We start from the raw sequence: 25,177 nt of genomic DNA, 5'->3' as shown, positions 1-25,177 counted from the left end.
TTCCTTTTGAGGGGGAACTATTCAAGACTTGCACAATAGAGTTTCTAGGAACTATGACGTGCAACCATTCTTCTTTACTTTAAACCAGGCTACTTCAGAGGCTGTGGAAAACATTCCTCCGAGGTGTTCTTATTGACCTACTTTACTGATTTACAGAGTCATGGTGCCTCATGTGAATAGAGTTTGGTTTATTCAAACTGGATGTGATCTTTGACAATGGGCAGATTGCCCATGTCAGTTGCATGAGGACCTTTCCCACTGTGGGAGAAAATGGAGCCCAGTGGTGCAGAAAGGAACAGGAGCCCAGGAGAGGGGAGGAAAGCGTTGGCCAAGCTCTCTAATTGAGCAGACCGTACACAAACTTTCTGTTGATTAAGTCACTTGCTCATGAACAAAGACAATGGTATTTGCAAATGTTAATCGAGCATATGTTATGAAAAAAAGTCAATGCAAATCTTACAGTCAAAACAAAGTGTCCTAATGACACATTGGCAGAAGAACGACACATGTGCCCCAGTTCATTTCTGTGTTGCTAAACTAGAAGTGGTGGAAAGCAGTTTCCAGAAAGAAATGTGCAGGTTGACATGAAGCTTCCCCAACTATCATCACACATTAATTCACAGATGGTACTGTTGCCTTTCATGTTAAAGCAGAGCACTTCACCTACAGAATGAACACTGTTTTGCCCTTCTACAGATGTATTGACAGGCAAGTTGAATGCTAGATTGGAGAGTGAGTTAGTTTTGTCCCTGAGCTTTATGCTTGCTGTTTGGTTTTTGTTTAATATTGATTTTAAAATAGCACCAATGCAGTTATAAAATGACATGTTTTATAGTTTATCTTACAAAATAAGCCACCCCAGTGATTTGTGTGTGTACAGGGATGCTAATGAATGATGATGTAGTAGGCAGTAGCCAATATCTGTTTGTTAGAGCCACAACACAATCAGAATTGTCTGGTTCTCAGCCCACACTGAAAATTTCAGAACTCGCTTATCAGCACTTGCTTTCACCTTTGATCAAAAAGCCTGCTATTTTTTTTTACCACATAATCACATCTATGTATTTCATGGCCAGAATCACTGGGTTGTTGTAGGTTTTTTCGGGCTATATGGTCATGTTCTAGAGGCATTCTCTCCTGATGTTTCACCTGCATCTATGGTAAGCATCCTCAGAGGTAGTGAGGTCTGTTGGAACTAGGAAAATTGGGTTTATATATCTGTGGAATGACCAGGGTGGGACAAAGAACTCTTGTTTGTTGGAGCTAGGTGTGAATGTTTCAACTGACCACCTTGATTAGCATTTGATGGCCTGGCAGTTTTTTGGTGTGGCTTGTTAGTACCTGGAGGAATATTTTGTTGAGAAGTGATTAGGTGTTTCCTCTCTGTTGTTTTGCTGTTGTAATTTTTGAGTTTTTTTAATATTGGTAGCCAGATTTTGTTCATTTTCATGGTTTCTTCCTTTGTGTTGAAATTGTCCACATGCTTATAGATGTCCCACCTTGGTCATTCCACAGATATATAAACCCAATTTTCCTAGCTCCAGCAGATCTCACTACCTCTGAGGATGCTTGCCATAGATGCAGGTGAAACGTCAGGAGAGAGTGCCTCTAGAACATGGCCATATAGCCCAAAAAAACCCTACAACAACCCAATCACATCTATATTCATTCATAGTGTATAATATCCAGGTGTCGATAGCATATTCTGATGGGCAGCCAGGCTGGGGTGAACTCTGGTGATTTGTGCCTTGATTTGCTGGATGTATTGATCAAATCACTTAATAGGGAACATGATCAACCCTTTTAATGTTGTTCTTTTCCACCCCGCCCATCCTACCTCATTTCCTGCCCCAACAATCCCTTTGTGTCACTTCATTGTGGTTTGCAATGGGTATCTTTAAACAGTCCTTTCAGATTATTTAACTGTTATATTGATAAAATGCAAGCTTACCAGTATTTTTATGCTTGTAGTAGTTTCAGACTTTGCTGCTGTAGTCACTTTTAACATTTCCTCCTAATGTTTCAACCTCTAGTTTTGTTATGGTTGGAGTATGGAGTTTGTTCCTGAGCAGAAGCAATGTACAGTATATGACACAAATGGTAACATGTAGGAAAGCGGGTGGATCAAATTTAAGAACATCTTGTGTCTAGACTTATATATTTGTAATACATTCATAAAGATCATGCTGTTCGCCTGTTGTGTCTTTTCAAACATCTTTGCCTGCAGAAGGGAGTAGTATGAAGCTCATTTTCCAACCCACTCTACATCAGCCTTCCAAAAATCCTCTCTCAAGGGTTGAAACAGATTGCTGATTGGGCAGGATGTGAGTTTGGGGGACAAGGGGAAAAAAAGAGACTACATATTTAAGTAGAAATAGCCTCAGTAGATGTGGCAGCAGAAATCACCAAATATAGAAACATAGGTAACTATTATTGAGTCAGATGATAGGTGCACTTAGCCCAGTGTTGTCAGTTCTGACTGACTAACTCTTAGTGGTTTCGAGCAGGATAATTTCTTAGCTCTAATTGGATGTTCCTGATATTCTCTGGTAATCACTCATCTAGTTACTAATTTTTCACATCTGATAAGAGCAGATATGTTCTGGTTGATAAGAGTGTCTTCAGCACACATTTTATGCTAACCCTACAGCTTGTCTCATTGAGGTAGATCCCACTCCACCCCTATACACCATAGAGCATTTTCTGGGATGAGAAAGGAAGGGGAAGCAGCAGGGAAGCTAATTTCCACCTGCCTCCCATCCATGATCAGTTCTTTCAATTTATCCCACCATGTTTTTCTGCTCGTATGTTTCCAAATATATCTGTAGATCTCTTTGCTCAAGAGTTTAACTCCAGGCACTCAAATTGAAAATCCCTCTGTACAGTTAACTAACTCAACCAGTTAGTAAGAGCAAGCAATAATTCCTCACTTGAAGGGCTGTATTTTTCTCATGCTGCCAGTTCCTTCCTCTCCTGCCTTTCAAAGGTGTATGGTTGACTTCTTTAAAATTATAATTTGATGTCATCTTGAACATCACTAGGTCCATGCCCTTGATTTGAAGAATTGCTTGTGGCACTAGAAGATGTTCCAAGCGTTAAATATTTTTCTATTTTCCAGCAGTTTTGCCAGTGTTGTGATAAGACTAGCTCTGTAGGGAAGTTAGCATTTGAATTCCACAACTTGTTTCTTCAGGTTTTGATAGTAGCAACAGCATTGGGAGCACCTTTATTTGTGTAAAAAAGTACATCCCTAATACAGCCAGTTTATCAAAGCCAAATGTAGCATTATAAACCAATGCCTCCTTGGACATCACAGAAGTGTGGGGTATGAAATGTCTTACTATCAAAGGAAATTGCTAGATGCCCAGAAGAGCTGATCAGCATATGCAAGTGGAGATTTTCTGTTGTGATTTGTAGAGAGAGTATTTCTCTTGCATAACTTCCTTTCTCATTGCTGCCTGCTGATGGCTTCCTCCAGTGTAGCTATTTTATGAGTTGATTGACTCATGGAAAGTTAATGGTCAGATACTTATTGTGCTGAACATGCATCATCTTCTTATACTATGGACTGTAAAATTGCTTTACCTTAACTCAACACTCTGATATTCTTCACCTTGCAGGAAACAGTGACCTTTCTTGAAGGGCACACAACAAAATGTGGTTTGTCGTTATGAGAATGAGAAATGATGTGAAGATATACTGAAAGCATTTTAATGTTGTGTTGTTTTTTGTCCTACTCTAGGAGGCATGGAAAGGGTAGACTTGGTTATCGTACATCAGTTTTAAACATTGCTGTTCCACTATTTTAGGACTATACTGATAGGCTCTCACTGTGTCCTCACCAGTATCCCCTTACTTCCACTTTTTTGAGAAGTATATGTAATGAAAATTACCTTAAACTAGAGAATGTGTGCTGTTTTCTTGATGTATTTCTGTATACATAAATTCTCTCCATGTATCTCAAAATGCAGAGATGTGTTTTATGGGGAAAATAAAAGGCAGGATAACATTGATGCAGGAGGAATTTTTGGATATACCATGGAAACCTTCCCAAATCTTGTTAAACTTAAGAGATTTAAGTGCAAATACGGTGCGCTCTCTTCCCTCACCTTTGATAAGTTGTTTCTTTAGGGAATCAGGATAGCGAATGCCACACGTTCTGTCGAAAGCCGGCAAGTCTGAATTCCATTTCTTTTTTCTACCCTGCCCCATTTGTAATGATTGCATGTGTTGGTGCTTGAGGATAATGCCTGCAAAAGGAACAAATGTTGGAGAAGTGTGTTTGAAAAACTACTGCCTGCAATACCATGGCAACTAAAGATAGTGACAGTACCAGAATAAGCTCTGGGAACTTCTGCTTGAGTCTTGAATGTGCAGACTAAATATACAGGGTAGGGAAAAGCTTTAATCCATTGTTGGATTTTTAAAAGAAAAAATGAAACTTTTTGGATTTTTAGGTGCAGAGGGGAAGGAGCAGCGATAAGGCCAGGTGTCTTGTGAGTGTGCTTGGCATTCTTTCTGTGCTTTGCTGGGCATGCTCCTGGCCCAGGCGATAATAAAACGAACTGTTTGATTCCTCAGTGCTGTCAGCGCCTTCACTGATGAGCATGGGATGGGGGCAGGGGGAGTTAATTAAAATCTATGAAGGCGCCCCAGAGAAACCTTTAAAGATAGACAGTGCAAGGTGGGCAGTGTTAATACAACAATTTGTTAATGGAGTAGGCAGCTGCAATCAGTATTAAAAATTACTTGGGGCTTTTTATGTTTAGCAAAAGCTACTAATTAAAGAGAGCAACGACCTGTGAGATTGGCCATGAAAACCATTAACCATCTGAATATAACTCCAAAGAAAACATTAGCTTTGGAGGTTTCTCCCAGCTGTATCTCCCAGTCACACGCTGAAAATTGTTTCACGTTATTAGTTTTCCTCTTCTTTCACTGATAGTTGCCGGGCCTTAATTCTTAACGTGAAAATTAAAAGTGAATTTTAATTCTCATTAATAGCAAAGGATTAAAACCAAAGAAACAATAATCCTTCCTTTTAGTCATAAGTTTTATAACAATAACATTATGACAGCTGTTTTAAGTTGTGTCTCTGGCTCTTCGGTTCTGAATTAGTCCCACCCAATTGTGTATAGGAGGTTGGCGGCTGTTGTTGTACAGCTGTAGAAATTCTAAAGAGTATTGGAGCAGGAAGCGAGAGCCATTCATTCAGAAAGGAAGCTAGTGTATCTCTTTGCTCTGGGAATTTTGTGTGTGGGGGAAGCACGTGTTCTATGGAAAGCTTGCTTTAAAAAAAAGATGTAGGAAACAAACATGAAAATCATTTGTGCTCTTTCTGTCTAGTTATTATAACACTTTTAGCAAGACAGGTTGGCAATGAGAAAACATGTTTTCCCCTTCTGTATTACAGTTTACTCCCTTCAGCAGTGCCCCACAACTTTCACTTCTTGCATGTGTCTGAATTGGGATGTAACCCAGCATTCTTGGAAAAAGCCAGAATTTGTTAAATATGTCTTTATACAAATATATCTACAATACACATATTAAATATAATTTCAACTATTGAGTTCCAATATTCACTTTCAACCTTCTTGCTATGTTCAGTCCTGCCAGTCATGATAGACACCCATTAATATCTTGATAAAATGGTGTTCCATATGGACTCACAATATTTTCTTGTTCTTCAATCTTTTCTTGCCTGTCCTTTTTAAAGTGATTTTTCAATCTCAGTTGATCATCGTAATTTGACACTACTTTAACCGCCATGGCTCCATCCTATAGAATTCTTTGTAGATTGTTATGGCACCATAGCTCTTTGACAGAGAACAGTAAATATTTCTCACAACTACAAAACTCAGAATTTTTATTTGGTGTTGAGAGTATAGTTAGACTGTTGTATATTGTTAGATGTGTTTTGTTTTGATTTAATTTGTTAATATGTCTCTTTGCTGGCAATGAATGTTTGCCATATGTATTGGAAATTGCCCCAACATTTAAAAAAAATGTTAGGATAAATTTGGCTCTTCTTCATGGTTTTTGTAAAAGTCGCACCTGTCATAGTTTCATTCACCTGCACAGTAAGCTTGGAATCTTCTGGAAAGTCTCTGACGTTTTAGGGTTGCAGCCCTGCCCACACTTTCCAGGTGGTAAATAGCCAGTGGTAGGGGCTGTAGCCTCAGTTTCCATGCTGGAGAACAGCAGGTGAAGAACCAAGGCATGATAGAAAGTGGGGAGGATGGACGGGATGTGCGAATTTCACAGATGACCACTTGAAGAAACATTTTGTCCGCCATAACAGCAACTTAAGGAATCTTGTGCTCACTTTACTATTCGCTTTACTTAATCCTATTTGACTATGGACTGCAAACAACTACCCTGCATGATGACAGCCTTTTTAACCCTGACACTGACATGCAACTCAAGCATACCCATGTGATGCATCAGGCCACACACAAGTTTGGCTTTTCACTGCAAGCTTCATACCCGAGAGGGAGGGGACCTACAGCACTCTCATTACAGAAAGCCAGTAAGCACAGCGCCCAGCAGATCTAGCACCACTCCACAGTTTAGAGGGACACCCCCGGGAAGAAGGAGTTCTTCATTTAAATGGCAACAACAGGGTAAGGGAAGGCATCAAGATAATGCTGAATGACTTTTTAGCATTCGTAGGACTACACCCCATGGCAACCCCCATTGCCACTGGGGCAAGAGCTACCCTAATTCTCACTACCCTGTCACCTGATTCCCATATCCCCCCTCCCCAAACCTTTTGGAGCAAGACTGGCAGCCTACCTCCCAGCATGGCGACAGATTACTACAGATGCCTGGGTGTTACAGATAGTGGAACATGGTTATGCTATTGAGTTTGCCAGTATACCGGCTCTGAGCCACTTGCACACAGTGCCTTCCTCTACAGTCCTCTGGCAAGAGGTTCGGGTGCTCCTGGAGAAGGGTGCAATCAGGTCCCTTCACTCTTCCATGTTCCCACATTCCCTTTTTTCACTTATTTCCTGGTTCCCAAAAGGGATGGTGGGCAATGCCTAATTTTGGACTTGAGGAGTTTGAGCTTTGAATTGTTTACCCATATTTTGATTATTGGCAGCAGGCTGAACCTCTTGGTGTTTCAAGGTGGGCAAGTTCTCCACCCAGAGGGCAAGCAACTACGTCTCACAGCCTGGCGAATTTGGCTGCAGCCCTTTCAAAACCAGTAAAGGCCATTATTGATTTAGTACATAGAGCATCCATCAAGAGCTCTTATCTGTACAAGTGGAAATGCTTCATTGCTTTTCTCAGGTCATTAGGAGCTGATCCAGTGACAGCTCATATACCTCTTCTCTTGGACTTCTTAGCCTCCCTTTCTTACGCTGGCCTTTTTCTTCCCTCTCTCAAGTGCTATCTTGTGGCCATTTCATCTTATAGAAGAGCAGCAGGTCTTTCCTCTTGTTTCACAGATCTCTTGGTCAAACTTTTTCTTCAGGGCTACAGGAAACTCCGGCCTACGGTTACCTCACCTGTCTTCTCATGAAGCTTAGAATTGTCCTTTTCAGACTTACTAGACCTCCTTTTGAGCTGATGGTATCTGTGGGCCTGCTTTACTTGTCCTGGAAGACAGCTTTCCTCATTGCGATCACTTTGCTCATAGAGCCAGTGAACTGTATGACATCCAGGCTGATGAGCCATATTTCTGCTTTCATAAAGATAAGGTCACCTTCCATACGAATGTTGCCTTTCTTCCAAAGATTGTCTCCAGGTTTCGTATGTCACAAGTCATAATTCTACCAGTTTTTTTTCTAGAACCCTCTATGCCCCTAGAATGATCACACTGTCTTTTGGACGTCCACAGGGCTCTGACCTCAGGAAGTCTCCCAGACTGTTCCTGAAATACAGGAAGGATATCAGTGGGCTTCCAGTTTCTTCTCAGTGGCTGTCATCATGGATCGTATCAATGATCCACTTAACAGCTTGCAGGGCGAGAATTGCCTTTGCAAATTAAGGCACACTTCATGTGACCTATCATGCCTTGGTTCTTCACCTGCCATTCTCCGGCACAGGAACTGAGGCTACATCCCCTCCCACTGGCTATTTACCACCTGGAGAGTGTGGGCTTTCCAGAAGAATCCAAGCTTACTGCACAGATGCATGAAACTACCACAGGTGCAAATTTCACAGATGACCACTCAGAGAAACATGGTTGCAGGTATGCAACCATTCCTTTCTAGCCAAGTCTTTTGCTGAATTTAAAATGAATCTGGCAACTGATGCCATCTATAGCAGCATGCGAATTCCATATGATGAATGAAAAATCATTATTAACATGAAAATGACCTATATTGTGGCAGTATACAAAGGAAAACCTTGTAACTGCATTTTGATACAGTTTTGTAAAGTATAGGCAATCTGTCTCAGTGTATGCACAAGCTTTTCTGTTCTTCCCCAAAACCACATGTTCTGACTACATTCAACACAGTGAGGGAAAAAACCTTTTAATGGAACAATTCTTTAAACTGAAGCCAGGAGCTGCAGTTACACAGAAAACAACCCCTGAGAGTCTATTTATCAACTGCACAAAAATCTAGCAGTAAATGCCCACTTAACTTGACAGACACCACTGTGTAGGTGACTTGTGAATCTATAATTTAGTCAATAATTGCCTGTGGGGTAACTTGGAGGTTGCGTATTAGAAATACTTTAAAATGGATTATGAACTAGGCCTCTCTGTTGTCCAACATGTTGCTGCCACCAAGAATTAATGATATGAAATTCCAGTATAGCTCTCCTTTCTTATATGGGTACAGGTTTACAGTGAAATGTGTCAAGCTTGCATTATCCTGGAAATAAGAAATATAATAACTTATTTATTTTAGTCTCAGGTCCATTCCAGTGTGGCCATTTTGTCATCTGATGTATTTACAGTATATGAGTATTTGTTCCAAGTATTTATCAATTTGCTTTTTTGGCCAAGTCCTCCCAAAACGACACATTCAAGCACATTAGAAAATATAAGCAATGTATTTTTGCTATGATGAAAATACTATGAATTAAACACAGTTTTTACCCTTCAGGCAATGTGCAGAATGGTCAGGACCATGTAGTTAATGGAGTCTGAAATACTTCGGTGCTTTAAAATACGATGCCATTATTTTACATTGAATCTTGAGCACATACTGGTAACCACTGCAGCTGATGCAAAACTAGTTCTGAGTGTTAAGATATTCTTGCTGCCAATGGAACCATCCTTAAACACAGCCCCCGTATAAAATGTATCACAGTTTGTCACTTGTACATGGGTAATGAAGGTCAACTACTTCTCCAGATAGGAGCATATCTACCTACAAGGCAGAGCTACTAGAAAAGCTTCCTAGTAATCACAGTCAGTAGCTATGCATGTTCAGACATTGACAAGTCTAACAGCCACCACAAATGCATAGTCTTTTCAGGCAAATGCATCTCTGTCCAAGAATGTTTTAGTGTCTCCAACATGTAGAACCTTAACTTTATGCCAATAACATTTCAGGTTATCAAGAGTAAAGGACCATAATAGAACCAGTGCTTTTACTGGTGAAAGATAACTTAGTAAGGCAGTTTTTACATGTTGATGTCTTGTTTTTTAAAAAAAGAAATCCTGCAACAAGTTTGGATTTTTGAAATAACGATTACAGAGTATAATGCGATATGGATAGAGAATTCACATAAAAATTGGTAGCATAAATTGGGAGATGATGCAATGTATGATTTCATGAGTTTATGTGAAAAAGGAAAATTTCATCTCTAGGAGCTCGTTCTCTACCACATTGATATATTAAGTTTCCTATGTCACTTTTCTTGATCTCCTCTATGTTTTTCTATGACTGGAGACTCTTTTATGAAAGTCCTTTTCACTTCACATACGGCAGTATGTCATGTTTTTCTGTGGATTCTGTCATATCTACATATAGTCATTTCTTTGCGTTCATGGAATTTCACTGGTGTAAGTGTGTCTTGTGCTGATGTAAATGCAAGATTAAGTTGTGATGTGTGTGTGTGTGCCTTCAAGTTGCCTATAGACTTATGGCAACCCCTTGGAGTTCACTGGAATTTCTTTCTCTTCTTTTTTTTTTTTTGCAAATATTTTTTTATTAGTAAATTACATAAAATAACATAAAATATCTTAATATGAAATACAAATACAAAAGTAGACACAGTAAAAGAAGAAAAAAGAGAAAAAGAGAAAAAAGAAAGAAAAAAAGAGTGTTAGACTTCCATTCTTCCTCATTTTGCTCCTTAAACCATTATACCACAATTTCTCAATAAAAAGAAAATATTTTCCTCCATTTTATGTTGGTATGTCATTATTCTTCTTATTTAACATCCTTGTTTATGTATTCTTCAAACACCGTCTAGTCCGTCATTTTCATTCCATTTCCATTGTTCTTCTTTAACAAGAATGTCAATTTGTCCATATCCTTTATTTCCATTATTTTGTCTAGCCATTGAGTTTTTGAAGGGATTAGTTCAAGTTTCCAAAATTTAGCAAAGGTCATTCTGTTTACCTTTTCTGCAATGGCTGCCAGTTCATTGGGGTTTCTTAGGCAAGACATAGTCAGAGGTGGTTTTGTCAATCACTTCCTCTGAAATTTAGTCTTCAGGCAAAAACTTAAATGTAGAGTCTGTTTATTTGTGTCTTAAAATATCTATATATGTCCTTTTAGACAAAAGGTTCTCAAGATGATGCAGATTAACATTCGAATAATGTAAATAGAAAGTACTGAATGCATCCCAAGTGGGACAAAAATGTGTTCAGCTAATCTGACCTCTCAATATTTTTTTAAAAAAAACTTTACAGAAGCTGTGTTTACACAGGGCTTCTCTATCTTGATTAGTAATCAAGACATTATATTCTTAAGAAATATCTTTTTGAAGATTATATCAATGATATAATGTCTGTTGTATCGTATTAGCAGTATAAGAAGACCTTAACCATGCGACATAATGAAAAGATATTCTAATTTGTTCAGTACAAAAAGGGCTGTTCAAATTATATATACCAGATTAACTGCTGTTGGAGTGCAGGAAGCTATTTGCAGAATTTGCAGGAGAGTTTGAAATGCATTCCAAGTCTGTTCCCAACGAATGCTTGCTCAGCGTCCCTTCTGAAATGAATAGGTATTTTCCATCCAGGTCCTAGTGAGCAGCTGTTCCACATCACAAAACATGCTATCGCAATTGGCACCATTTTTAGCTACCTCAGCAGAGAGGTTTATGGATACCAAATTGAACTGCTTCTTTATCGGTTCAGATCAAAGTTATAGCATATTAATGAGCAACCTATTTTCTGAAAACACATGATGTTCCTATCTGTATGTCTCATGCCCAGCACATAAAGGAATCCATTTTCTCTGTTCTGATCTGACTTTGTTTATCTTCATATACTAAATTCACCAAAACTAACAGTTGGGATGGAATAGAGAGCTTTTCTTAGTGACCTTTCCAGTAGTTTCCCACACAAGGAAGACTTATGATGGATTATGAAAACCTCATTGATACAGTCTTAGGGAATTTATCTCCCAACCATCATGTTGTCTCAGCGTCTGAGACAAACCACAAAGAGTATCTGTTCTTTGGCAGTGTTTTTAATTCTTCCTCATGCATTTCCTGCAGCAATTTCTGATCCAGAGGAGACTGAAACCATTGTGGGCTAACATTTTATGTTATCTTCTTAAGAACCAGTTGATGGCAGCAGATCAAGACAGAAGCCTAGTGCCTTAATAATGCAGAGTAGCTATATTAACCATAAAACTAATACTGAGGTCATTTGTAGCTAAATGAATCTTGTGTCTTTTGGGTTGGCTTAGTGAAGGCATCACCATACTGTGGATAGGTGTCTTAATGATTCACAGGAATCAAAGCAGATGGCCATCTGCCTAACAGTGGCCCTTCTTGTGTGGGTAAGGTAAAATGACTTAAAATATGATCCTGTATTTTCCACACAAACTTCTGAATCTGCTGTTGATTTTGGGTGAATTGAAAAAAGAGAACAGCTAAAGCACATGTGATTTTGTTTTGAATAGCTTCAGCTTAAACAGAAGATTGTTATACTAGTCCTTGCTTTTTATTGGTATAATAAAACTGGAGAATGTGCTGACAAATGGTTTAAGATCCTGCTTAGTGGCTGTCCTTTTCAACTTCTATCAATTTGTTGTGCTGCTCTAAATTTTAGTCTGATTTTGGGAGAGGGGGGTTGAACAAGCCCATGGTTATAATCATCTCAGAAATATATTGCCAAGATTGATAGTTGACAATAGTTCATTCTTAGCTGAGCTGATATGAATTTTGTGCGTCTTAAGAGAATAGTTGCAAACCTTTTCCTTTTTTAAAAGCAGAAATATTCCTTGCCTTGAAAAAAATGCCAGTATGCTCACTTTGATTTTGGGAAGGTGTGATCGATTTATCTTTATGCCAGGAAGCAGTCTGGAAGAACATAGTTTTCTATCATCCATTTTTGTGTGTGCAGGATCCCTAACTGTGCATCTAGGTAAGGAGAGAGCTGGAATGATTAGGTGCCATTAAAACAGTTGAGAATTTAGACCACATTTCTTAGGTTTCCTGTTTATATTCTATTTTCTTTATGCTCTTCTCTTTTAACAATGTAAGAAGAGTCATGCTAGATTTGACTAAAGGCGTTTCTAGTCCAACGTTCTTTTCCCAAAGGTCTATAGTAACGCTCAGTGAAGCTTATTTTCATGAACTGCAAAATATGTTTTGTGCTGTTAAATTTAGACAGCAAACTGCTGCTTAGATGGCATGCATATGCAAACAACATTTGATATTTTTACTACAGAAAAATATGGAGACAATTCCAGTTTCTTTGCCGACCTTTAGATGACCACTGTGGTTGCTATAACAGCTGCAATATGAACCTCATGGAAAATAGTAAACCCTATTGAAATAAATGACTTTTACCAGACTAGTAACTGGCCTAGTGTTAAGCACATTTGTTAACTGCATTGTTGCAGTTTTTTTGGGCTGTATGGCCATGTTCTAGAAGCATTCTCTCCTGATGTTTCACCTGCATCTATGACAGGCATCCTCAGAGGTTGTGAGGATGCCCGAAAAACCTGTGACAACCCAGTGATTCTAGCTATGAAAGCCTTTGACAATACATTTGTTAACTGCATTTTGATACTGCGTTTCCTTTGAGGGTCTTGGGTTTTTTGTTTTTTGTTTTTTGTCATATCAGGAACGACTTGAGAAGCTGCACGTAGTTTCTGGTGTGAGAGAATTGGCCGTCTGCAAGGACATTGCTCAGGGGACGCCCGGATGATTTGATGTTTTTATCATCCTTGTGGGAGGCCTCTCTCATGTCCCCACTTGGGGAGCTGGAGCTGACAGAGGGAGCTCATCTGCCTCTCCCCGAATTTGAACCTGCGAACTGTCGGTCTTCAGTCCTGCCAGCACAGGGGTTTAACCCACTGTGCCACTGGGGGCTCCTGAGGGACTTGGTATAATGTGCTTGGTCCTCCTTTCCCTTAGTCTTTTCAGTAATCCTGAAGAATAGGTGATATTGAGCTATATGAGGGCCCCACGGTCACCTAGTTAATTTCATGACTGAGTGGCAATTTGAACCTAGGACTCCTGAGCTCTGATCTTGACATTTTAATCTATGGCTACCAGTGTCTTGGACCACAAAAAGATCAAACCAGTCCATACTCCAGGAAATAAAGCCTGACTACTCACTGGAGGGAAGGATTTGGCCATATAATAAGAAGACAGAAAAGCTTGGAGAAAATAATAATGTTGGGGAAAATGGAAGGAAAAATGGAGAGGGGCTGACCAAGGGCAAGATGGATGTTATCCTTGAAATGACTGGCTTGACCTTGAAGGAGCTGGGCCTGGTGACGGCCGACAGGGAGCTCTGGCGTGGGCTGGTCCATGAGGTCACAAAGAGTTGGAAGCAACTGAACAAATAAACAACAACAACAGCCAGTTTAAAAAACTGAAAATGTTTTATTTGCCTTTGATAGTTAGGTAGAAGAGGGAAATTCAGGAGCTGATGTTTACCATGGAACTAAAAACAAGCAGTGTGTGCTGAAATTCACTCTTCAACCCAACTATCACAGGAATGGAAGTCATCTTCCATAGTGATGCTTGAAACAATTTAAGGGAAAGTATAGCTAGACTTAACTGTAACTAATGTAAAGGCTTCATGCATTTATGGGAAAGCAGAGGATATTCCATGGACCAGGAGGATGAGCGGAATATACATTCCCAAAGCTGGCTCCTGGTTTAGTTTCAAGGAGGTAGCATTAGCCTTCCATTTGGCCCTTGAGAAGGTCATTGGCAAGCAATATAGCAAAAACTGAGAATCAGGCAGGTTTTGCATAGGAGTCAGAGGCACTGACTACGGCAACAGTGGCTAGGTTCATGGATCATAGATATTGACACTGAGCTTTGAGATGGTTTGTTTGTAAGCCTTGGCTTGTTTTCCTGTTACAGATTTGCTATCTGTCATTCACAGTTGCATTGTCCATCTGCTTGGTGGAACTGAAGGATTTGCACTAATGAGGAGGATATGCCAATTTATACCACAAAGAGTTGATAAAGGAATTGAAAGGACTTCAATTAATATTTGTGTTATAAACATGTAGAATAATGCACTGCTGACTGTTGCAAGCAAAGTGTTATTTTTAAATCAGTGTGTTACTGTGGCTTTATTTATAATTCCTTAAAAAACAGGGACTGACTTCAAATCAGAGAAAGAAATCAATTCCAGATACATGCTGAACCACTATTAGAAATAAAACATTTACTCCAGATAAAGGTAGTTCAGTTTAATTTCTTTTGAAATTAGATTGAATGTTTCACACTGGTTTCAGCGAAACCTATATTCTTCTTACATAATCTGGATTCAACCCATAATTTCCACTACACACAAAACTGTTGTAAAGACCTCTATTATACTTTATCATTTGTGATATGAATATATAAACCTGAAGCAGAAGAAAATTAGATACTTGGCATTGGAGGCACGGATATGAGAGAAGTGAAAGAAATCTCAGCAGTGAATCAATGACTCTGGATCCTGGATGCTGGTTTTCTCTGAAGACATGCAGCTGGGATTGAGTGTAATCTGTAAACTTCATATCTTGGTAGCTGCCATTGCTAAACTGTACATGGCTGAAGATGTCAGTTGACTCCTATCTCCTGTATAAGTTTTCCTTATTTTTAGATAGTGTGGTATAATGGTTGAGCAGGAGACGGAGATTACAATCCTCCTTCACAGACTAGTCTTGGATCAGTCACTGTCTTTCAACCGTTACTACTTCTAGAGTTGTCTTGATGGTTAAAATGATTGGAGAGAACTGCACACACTCCTTGGGAAGGGATAAGGTAGATGCGCCATTTTTCTTATTTTATCTGCAGAGATAAGAGGGCATTCAAATTTTAAATATCCTGCATAAAAATGAACTGTGGTTTGCAGACCAGAAAGCTATTCCATGGACTTGATTTGTGCTTTCTAGACAATGGCCAGATGCACAGAATCCAAGGGTATTAAAAGAACTGGCAAAACTAATCTCAGAAACATTGGCATTCATGTTTGAGAATTTGTGGTGAACAAGAGAAGTCCCAGCAAACTGGAGAAGGGCAAAGGTTGTCTTCATCTTCAAAAAGGGGGGAAAAGAGGACCCAAACAAATATTGCCCAGTCAGCCTGACATCAATCCCAGGAAACATTCTAGAGTAGACCATTAAACAAACAGTCTGTCAGCACTTATAAAGGAATGCTGCGATCACTAAAAGTGAGCATAGATTTCTCAAAAACAAGTCATGCCAGACTAATCTTATCTCTTTTTTGACAGATTTACAAGCTTAGCGGATGAAGGGAGTGATGTGGATGTACTGTATCTTGATTTTAGTAAGGCCTTTGAAAAGGTCCCTATGATTTTTTTGCAAGCAAGCTAATACTGTACAATGTGGACTAGACAGTGCTACTACTAGGTGAATTGATAGCATAGCCAACAACAAAAAATCCTTGGTTTTTAGGTCTGTCCCTGGAATTATTTGGGATGCTGATTTGGAAAATTGCCGTTGATAGACTGTACCAGCCCTAATGTCTTAGGTAAGGTTATCATAATTTTCTGTGGGTGAGCAGATGAATTCTAGTATATGGTGTATGTTCTGTATCTCAAAATCTAGAGCTGATAGGGGAAAGCTGCCATTGTATTTGGAATCAACAGCTCAAACATGCCCAGAAACAGATCTAACATTTGAGGCACACAAATGTGTGTTGGTCAGTGTAATTGGTTAATTGGCTGAACCCAAATCCTTCATCCTGCATATTCTTTATCCTGCAAATAGGTGACTAGTGGTATGCCCACAGAATTCTGTCCTCGGCCCGGTGCTATTCATCATCTTTATCAATGATTTAGACAACGAAACAGAGGGCATGCTGATCAAATTTGCAAATAAAATTTGGACCATCCAGTCCAACTCCCTGCCAAGAAGCAGGAACACTGTACAGTTCTGGTCACCACAACTTCTAGAAGGATGTTAACAAGCTGAAGGATATTAACAAGCCATCCAGAGGAGGTTGACCACAATAAAAAGTCTAGAAGCCAAATCCTGTTAAGAGTGGTTTGGGGAGTTGGGTATATTCAGCTTGGAGAAGAGAAAGTTAAGATACCATTTTGAGGAGGAGGCAAGCATGTTTTCGTCTGCTCTGGTGACATATGGAGCAATGGATTCAAATTGCAGTAAAAGAGATTCTACCTAAACATTAAGAAAAACTTCCCAGTTGGAAGAGCAGTGGAATATGCTTTCGGAGCCTGGTAGAATCCCCTTCTCTGGAGGCCAGCATGGGCTGGATGGCCATCTCTCAGGAGTGTTTTGATGGGGAGATGGGGTGGAATATAAATAAAGTTTGATTGATAAAGTTTGATTGATATTCGTGCATGTCAGGATTGGACTGGGTGGCCCTTGTGGTCTCTTCCAGCTCTATGATTCTAAATGTCCCTATCATCTGACTCAATACAAGACAGTTTCCTATATTCCCATATTCGGAGATTTCTGCTACATCTATTGAAGACAACTCTCCTTGAATCTCTGCATCTCCTGTTAACCCTTTGCTCCCGACCTCACATCTTTCCTAGTCAGGAGCCTTCTCCAATCCTTAAGGATGTATTTTTGTAAGGCTGATGAAGAGAGTGGGTTGAGAGTGGCTTTTTACCACTCCCTTCTGCAGGCAAAGCTTGAATTTTATCGATGTAACAGTTAAAGGGACTTTTTAACAATACCCTTTGCAAACCGCAATGCATAGTTTGATTAAGAACTTCCTGACTGTGAGAGCTGTTCAGCAGCGGAAGTCTCTGTGTGGTGGAGGCTTCTTTTTTGGAGGCTTTTAAACAGAGGCTGGATGGCCATCTGTCGGGGTTGCTTTGAATGTAATTTTCCTGCTTAGCAGAGGGTTGGACTAGATGGCCCAGGGGGTCTCTTCCAACTCTATGATTCTATGAAGGGATTGCTGGAAAAAAACATGGCAGCATGAGCTGAGATTGTGTCTTCCAACTCTTTGATTCTATGTTTCCTACACTTGCCCTTCAAGAGAAATGTTTAAAATGAACTGTCCTTTGTATTTTTGGTAGAAAAATGTCTGTATACTCATAGGTAAAAATTTAATGTGATCCCTTCCTGTGTCATTACTTGAACTACTTCTGGAATATGGTGCTAGAAACCCTTGGAACCAGCATGCAATTAAGATGACAACTTGCTTTCAGACTGTAGGAAGCAGAAATACTTTATCTTTATTGGTCTTTCTATTGTTTTTCATGTATTTAGTACTCCAACAATCTGAAAAGTATTTTGTTGCAGAAACATGTTTTCTGCTTTGTCTGCTCTGGCTCAAACTTCATTCCACCTGATAATATAAACAATGAATATCAATGATCTTTAAGTGGCCATGAGTTTAATAGTCCAGATTTTGGATTCTGTAAGATCGTCTCTTTTCTTCTTGCTATTCAGAAGAGATGTATTCCAAAATGAATTTTAAGCATTGTATGGAGCTGTAATGTAAATTTGAACATTTTAATGATTAAATATATATGTAGACAGCTTTTAGGATTGGTGGATTAAAATAATCTAAATAAATAAGTAACAAATATACTTTTATCCCTCCTGGATAAGGGGTTACAGTCTCAACAACTTATATTTAGCTGATTTCCTATATTTTAGGTAAAGCTGAGAAAAATATAACTCTTGTGAGTGAGTTATTTACATCAGCTGTGCAAATATTTTTGATATGTCTGTAGCTTTCCTTATACTTCTTGCCTACCTCTTCCTCTTCTCTCCCTTCCTTTAGTGCTTATGACACAATATCAGATCAAGCAAGGTAGCTCTATTTTGCCATTTTAATCATGGAAAGAAGCACCATTAAGAGGCTCTTGCAGAGGAAGACTTTTTCTATGTATTTGCCTTAAAGCAGGACTGAGGAAGCAGATTGGCACAAAGCTAATCTCTGTGGTGTGCAAAATAGTGGGGGCATAGACAGTCACCCTGACATCACCAGATTCCCTTGCAAAAAAGTCCAGGAAATAGCAAAACATATTCAGCCAGCATATTGGAGAATTTGTGAGCTTTCCATGCTAGCGATGCACCCAGTACCACTTTCCCTTCAAGCATCTCCATGCATTCAAGGCAAGGGGGAAGCAAAGTGTCCGAGGCACAATCAAGTCACTTCCATGTTCCAGCTATATTTGTTTAATTATTTGTTTAGTCTTTATTCTGGATTTCTTCCAACATGAGAACCAAGAAGGCATGTTCTTTTTTAAGAAGACATGGGTTTGAAAAGGGGGTGGATTTTCAAGAGGAGGAAGGGCAACCTGCAAGAACTGCAAAAACTCTGTAGCTGGGTATGGGATCCCAGTGGTTTGGATCTGTGATCTTCCAACTGCTAGCCTTAAATATACAAAAAAAAGGAGGAGGAGGAGGAGGAGGAGGAGGAGGAGCTCATGTCTGCTGTAAAACTGCATGATTCTTATTCTGAAGGGTCCGAAGAGCCCTTAGTTGTTTTCCCCATCATAGTTGTTGTGTTGTTGTATTCCAAAGAAAGGGCCAGGTTCTATGTGTTATTGGGGAACCTGTCTGAACGGATCTCCCTTTATGAACCAATTAGAGCTTTAAGATCTGCTAGGGAGGCCCTGCTCTTGGTCCCACCCCCCTCGGAAGTGCAATTGGTGGGGACGAGAGACAAGGCCTTCTCTGTGGTGGCTCCTCGGTTGTAGAACTCCCTCCCCAGTGACATCAGGCTGGCCCCATCCCTCCTGGTGTTCAGGAAAAGGCTAAAGACCTGGGTCTGTACACAGGCGTTCGGAGAATAAGATAACACGAAATCGACCTCAACAATTTGAATAATGACCATGAGAAAGTCAATATGTATGGAAACTGAGACTCAGCACTTTACTGTTTTTAATCAGTTATGTTTTTTAACTTGTTTTATTGTGTTTATGTGTGTTAATTTTTTTATATATATACCAACTGTTTATAGTTTGACATGGTTTGTTTTATGGTTGTTTTATGATGAGACATTGAATTTTTGTCACAGTTTGTAAGCCGCTTTGAGTCCCCTGCAGGGTGAGAGAGGCTGGGTATAAATAAAGTAAATAAATAAATGAATAAATGAATAAACTACTTCATTTGCTGAGCAATTGAAGGGGCTCAGTCTGGTTTACAATGATACATGTACTTGCTTTGGACAAAAGAGTGAGATCAGACTAGTGTTCTCTTATTGTGTTACCTTCGTGTGAGATCATGAAGTTGTTTTCTCTTTTAAATTTGGGGGTAGTTCTGATAATTCATGTGTAACACTGATCAGATACATCCATTCATCAGGCATGTTTTTTTTCTTTTTTTCTTATATAGATCTATTGGAGAAGACTCTCAGGAAGGAGGAAGAAATAGGTGCTTTACAGGTATTTCCAGTCATTGGATTATACTAACCTATAGTGCTGTAAAATAACTTCTTTGGGTTGCAGGTTGAATCCCCAATATCTCTAATTAACTGTCTCAGGAGAACAGGGGTGGACAGACCTTAGCATGAGACGTTGAAGAGAGGAAGAGTAGTTATCTAGAGTTAAATGAACTCATTTTAAGACTGAAGAGAGGAAGAGTAGTTATCTAGAGTTAAATGAACTCATTTTAAGACTGTTCCCATTTCCTTCTTTTTATTTTTTGCTGATTAAATATTGACTATCCACATTTGTTTGTTTCATGAACCAAATGTAATTTTGATTGTGATGGCTCAGCAGCTAAACTGAGTGATTTTAGTTGCTGACTGCCAGTCAATGACTTTATAATATAGGCAACCCAACCAGTCTGTAGCATTTCCCATGTGTTTTTAGAGACTATTGTTTGTCTGATCTACACCTTTTGTAGCCACAACTGAAACAAAAAACATGACTTCTTGTGTTGTTTATACTGCGTCTACTCATCTCACAAACTGCCATGGTCCAGTGGTTAAGACTAAATTGCAAACGTAGTCAAACCAAACCAAATCTTTATTCTATCTGGAATGCAACAAGCTTAAGTGAACTGTTATTTGCAGCTTCAGATGCCTACTCCCATCTAAAAGTGGCATTATTGTCCTGTCTCACAAGATGTATAATGTGATGGACAACCCCCCCCCCAACACAACCAAAAGTAGTGTCACTTCAGGTTTTGGCTTAATAGGGGTTTTAACAGGGGTCTATGGGAGTTTTTTTGGGGGGGGGTTGCATTTTTTTTGCATTTTGGTGGGGTCCCAACCTGTCATGTTCATATGGTGGTTTGGACATTTTTGTGTTGATTTTGACTGGAAAATCAACTAGTTTTTAAAAATGGGGATTATAAAGGCTTTATGGGTTCCCTATAAGTTTTGTGGGAATATAAAACTATGTGTGTGTGCATTATTCCTGTAAGCTACATTTTCATCAACCCAAGTTGTTATGTGAAGGAGCAGTATCTTGCTGGTGAACATTTCTTTGTCCCCATTTCTTTTTTCTCCTTTTTGTGTGTAAAAAATTGCTATGATTGGGGACATGATTCATTTTAGCATCATACACCACTACTTGAAGACCAATGCTATATTTAATGCTTCCATACATGAATATGTATGACATCTGGCAAACAAGAGTAAGTGTGTCTTCATAACACAAATAAGAAAGGAATTTTATAGTAGACTGTTTCATCCTTCTTTCATAATAATGTAAATATATGCCATAGTGGGTATTTTTTCAGACATGTGTCCTTGATGTTGTGTGGTAAAGACAGTCTAAAAAAGCAACTCTGCAGTGATTCTTCTGCAACCTTTCATAAATCTTTTTCTAACAAAGGGGATTCCACAATGGAAAAACATCATTATATTCTGTTACTGAACTCTTGTTGTGAACACTCAAGTTGAACTTGTTCAATATAAAGAGAACTGATGTGGCCATTGTTATCTAGGGCATGGACTATGAGCTGGATGTCCTAGAATCAAAACTTTCTTCTGTCATGAACTCACTACAGCCAGTGAGCATGCCATTGGTGAGCTGCCATTGGTCTTCTTCTACCATCTTATACAAATCTGTATGTGGATAAGCTGTCATATCCATACATTCTTTCTTTGTATATGATGAACATTCATGACATAGCAAACATTGCCTGAGAATTGGAATTTTTTTCTATAACATACATGGCTAAGGAACAGTGTTCATTTTAAGACAGCACCAATAGGCAACATGATTTTGTTTAAAAATATGTAGCTCTATTAAACTGGATCAATTCATTTCTTGCCAATAACACATTAAACATTATTGCTGGAACAGCTGTTAACCAGTCCATGACAGTCTCCTTTGCTGCCATAGATTTCATCCAGGCTTGCGCAAGTAGACTTTCACTTGAAAGAATCTTTCAATTTTTCTCAGTTGAATGGTCCTCTGAAGCAATTCTGGAAGGGTTCAGGAAAAATCTTGTTACATTAGCAGAAGTCTACATGCATTATTATTATTATTATTATTATTATTATTACTCTGCTTTATCTCCCCCAAAGGGAACTCGATGCAGCTTAACATAAAAGCATCAGCATAACCTTTTAAAATATACAAATATTCAAACATTAAAACAGGATTAAATATAAACATTTTTAAAATCCCAGTTAAAACCATTAAAACAAATTCAAAGTTAAGAAGTTAAAAAGATAAAAACAACAGCATCCCCTGAATTGCTCTTACTTGCATATCAATATTGCTGAATGGGTAATTAGTTCTACCTCTTAGCCCTAATGACAAATACCAAATTAACATTTTATTTATTTATTTATTTATTTATTTATTTATTTATTATTCGAACTTATATGCTGCCACTCCCCTGGGGTTTGGAGCGGCTTACAAAAATCTAACACAATTTAAAAACAATTTTAAACAATTTAAAAACAGCAATATCAAAAATCAAAGGCCTGTCGAAACAGGTATGTCTTACAAGCCCTGCGGAAAGCAAGGCACGGACTTCAGGTGGCAGAGTATTCTGGAGTGATGATGCCACTGCTGTAAAGGCTCTGCGTCTGGTTGCTGTTAGACTCAAGGTCTTGACACTGGGAATTTCCAATAGATCTTGGTCCTCAGAACAGAGGGATCTCTGGAGTTGGTAGGAGGTGAGGCGGTCCCTCAGGTACATCGGCCCCAGACCATGCAAGGTGAGGAAATAACTGTTCTGGTTGCATTAAGTGCTAATAAGACCTCAGCTGGAATGCTGTATTCATTTCTGGGCAGCACTGTTCAAGATGTCAGTCAGCAACTTGGACAAAATTCAGGGGAATTCTCTGAACATGGCAATTGGTCAAGAAGACAAATCGGAAGACCATTAAAGGTGAGTACCATCACTTTGAAAGTGATCCGGTGCTCAATTGGTAACCAATGCAGCTGTAGTAAGTTTGGTGATATGTGGCACCTCATCGGAAATCTCCCTGCACCGGGTTGGTCTTGTGATGTAATGACCAAAGGTGGGGAAGTGTTCCTTTGCAGTCTCCCCTGCCTGCTGGTGGGAGCTATTGCCTCAGTATCGTCATGCATCAGAGGTGGGAGAGACCATCCAAGAGAGAAAAAGAGGGCCAAACCTTCCTTTTTTCCCTCCTCCTCCTCCTCCTCCTCCTCCTCCTCCTCCTCCTCCTCCTCATCTCGAGCGGAGCTTGTGGCCAGAGAGCCAGAGAGCTTGCAAGGGAGAAAGGAGAAAGAGAGGAAGACAGGCAGACAGACAGACAGACATAAAGAGGCTGCCATTGGATCCCAAGCTCCAGTTGGCAAAGGAGAGGAGGGCAAAAGGGAGGGAAAGGAGAAGAGAGAAGGAGGGAGGAGAAAGGAAAAGGAGGAGAGGAGGCAGGGAGGCGGCACTTTACAGAGGCTGGCATGGTGCGGCTTTCTTCTTTTCCTCCTCCTCCTCCTCTTTCTCCCACTTTCAACCCTGAAGGGCCCCCATCTGCAGGGGAGCGTGAGGAAGAGGAGGAAGAAGGTGAAGAGGAGGAGCTAGCCAAGTGGGGCTCCTACAGGAGGCGGCTTCCCAGGCTGGCATCTCCCATGATGCGCATGGCAAGGAGAGGCGCAGCTCCAGTGTAAATATGTACATTATTGTATTTATTGAAAAACCCCGAAACATCAAGTCTGTTAAAAGCAAACAGCGAACTAGCAAGGGAATACTGTAACCATCATTTTCCCCACTTAATTTGTGTAGGTTAAAAACAAATACCATATTTCCTTCACTTCTTCCGATTTGTCTTCTTGACCAATTGCCATGTTCAGAGAATTCCCCTGAATTTTGTCCAAGTTGCTGACTGACATCTTGAACAGTGCTGCCCAGAAATGAATACAGCATTCCAGCTGAGGTCTTATTAGCACTTAATGCAACCAGAACAGTTATTTCCTAAATCTTCACATCAGTGCAGTTGAAAATAGTGTTGAGCATTCTCCCCCTAAATACATAATCAGTTTTGAAAATACTAATCCCTAAATCAGAAGTTAAACTGTCTATGTAGATATATACAGGGGAGGTCTTTTCTGTCACTTTTTAAAACCCATATGCATGTGAGAGTTCGGAATTATCTTGGTCTAGCCCTATGGTATGCTTGCCTGCTCCTTGTCTAACATGCATGTAGTTTCCCAGGAGACCTCAGTTTCATGGTGAATCTCAGTGATGTTTAATAGGCACAACTGTCTTCACCATTTTCCAGTTGCATTTGTTCTGTGACTTATGCTGCCTACACTTTCGCCATCTTCCAAATTTCACATTTGTCTGCTCTTGAAAATACACCACTTTGCCTTCAACATTTGAGTCCTAGTGTTTACACATCTTGACAAAGTAATACCTTTAGATTTCTAACTGAATCCATCTGTAATGTTGATATGCGTTGATTCAATGCATTATTTTTTTTTTTAAAAAAAATCTTTGTTCTGAGATTTCTTCCCATCTTTGTATGATATGAATTATTTGACTATATTACTTCCCACATTAGGAGTGGGTTCTAGGTTCAAGCAGGCCAAGCTCTGGGAGTAACCTTACACCTTTTCCCAGCAATGAGTGGGAGGAGGGTGGTACCTGATTACTCTGTAAATTATATCTCTTGTACATCTTCATATCCGTACCTGGAAGGTATTCACCCGGCCAGTGTCATGAGTAAATGAAATGGGAAATGGAGAAAATCACCTGTATGCTACAGGGGCAGGAAGGTGACTATGAAAGGATGAGAAATACCACTTAGATTATCTTTCAATCATAAGTTTGCAACACACTACTCTCTTTTTTCTCATGGGACTGCACAACATTTTACAGTTTTATGAAAGGTTGATGTACAGATGGGTCAGGATTATTCACTCTGCACTGACCTAGGATGCATCTAGACTGTAGAATTAATGCAGTTTAACTGCCATGGCTCAGTGCTATGTAATCATGGGAGCTGTAGTTTTACAAGGTCTTTAGCATTCTCTGCTAGTTTCTTGCTAAACTACAACTCTCATGATTCCATAGTATTGCGTCTTGGCAGTAAAGTGGTATCGAACTACATTAATTATAGAATTTAGGTGCACCACTAGTATTATATTTATTTATTTATTTATTTATTTATTGCATTTATTGACCGCCCCTCTCAGCCCTAGGGCGACTCGGGGCGGTGAACAGCAACAAAGAAGACAGCGTACAGTAGG

The 25,177-nt window shown here is 39.5% G+C and overlaps 1 protein-coding gene across 4 annotated transcripts in view; it reads left to right on the top strand.

Annotated features, from left to right (window-relative positions):
• Nucleotides 1–25,177, top strand: part of CEP128 (centrosomal protein 128) — a 250,130-nt gene that overhangs the window by 153,535 nt on the left and 71,418 nt on the right. For all 4 annotated transcript variants that reach the window (XM_067462949.1, XM_067462950.1, XM_060757262.2 and 1 more), the window contains one exon: nt 19,893–19,942. In XM_067462949.1, the coding sequence (XP_067319050.1) occupies nt 19,893–19,942 (50 nt within the window). The remainder of the gene's footprint in view (nt 1–19,892; nt 19,943–25,177) is intronic.

Source organism: Anolis sagrei, chromosome 1, assembly GCF_037176765.1.
Source record: "Anolis sagrei isolate rAnoSag1 chromosome 1, rAnoSag1.mat, whole genome shotgun sequence".
NCBI lineage: Eukaryota > Metazoa > Chordata > Lepidosauria > Squamata > Dactyloidae > Anolis > Anolis sagrei.
The sequence above is the reverse complement of the archived record's forward strand: the minus strand, read 5'-3'. Positions and strand labels throughout refer to the sequence as shown.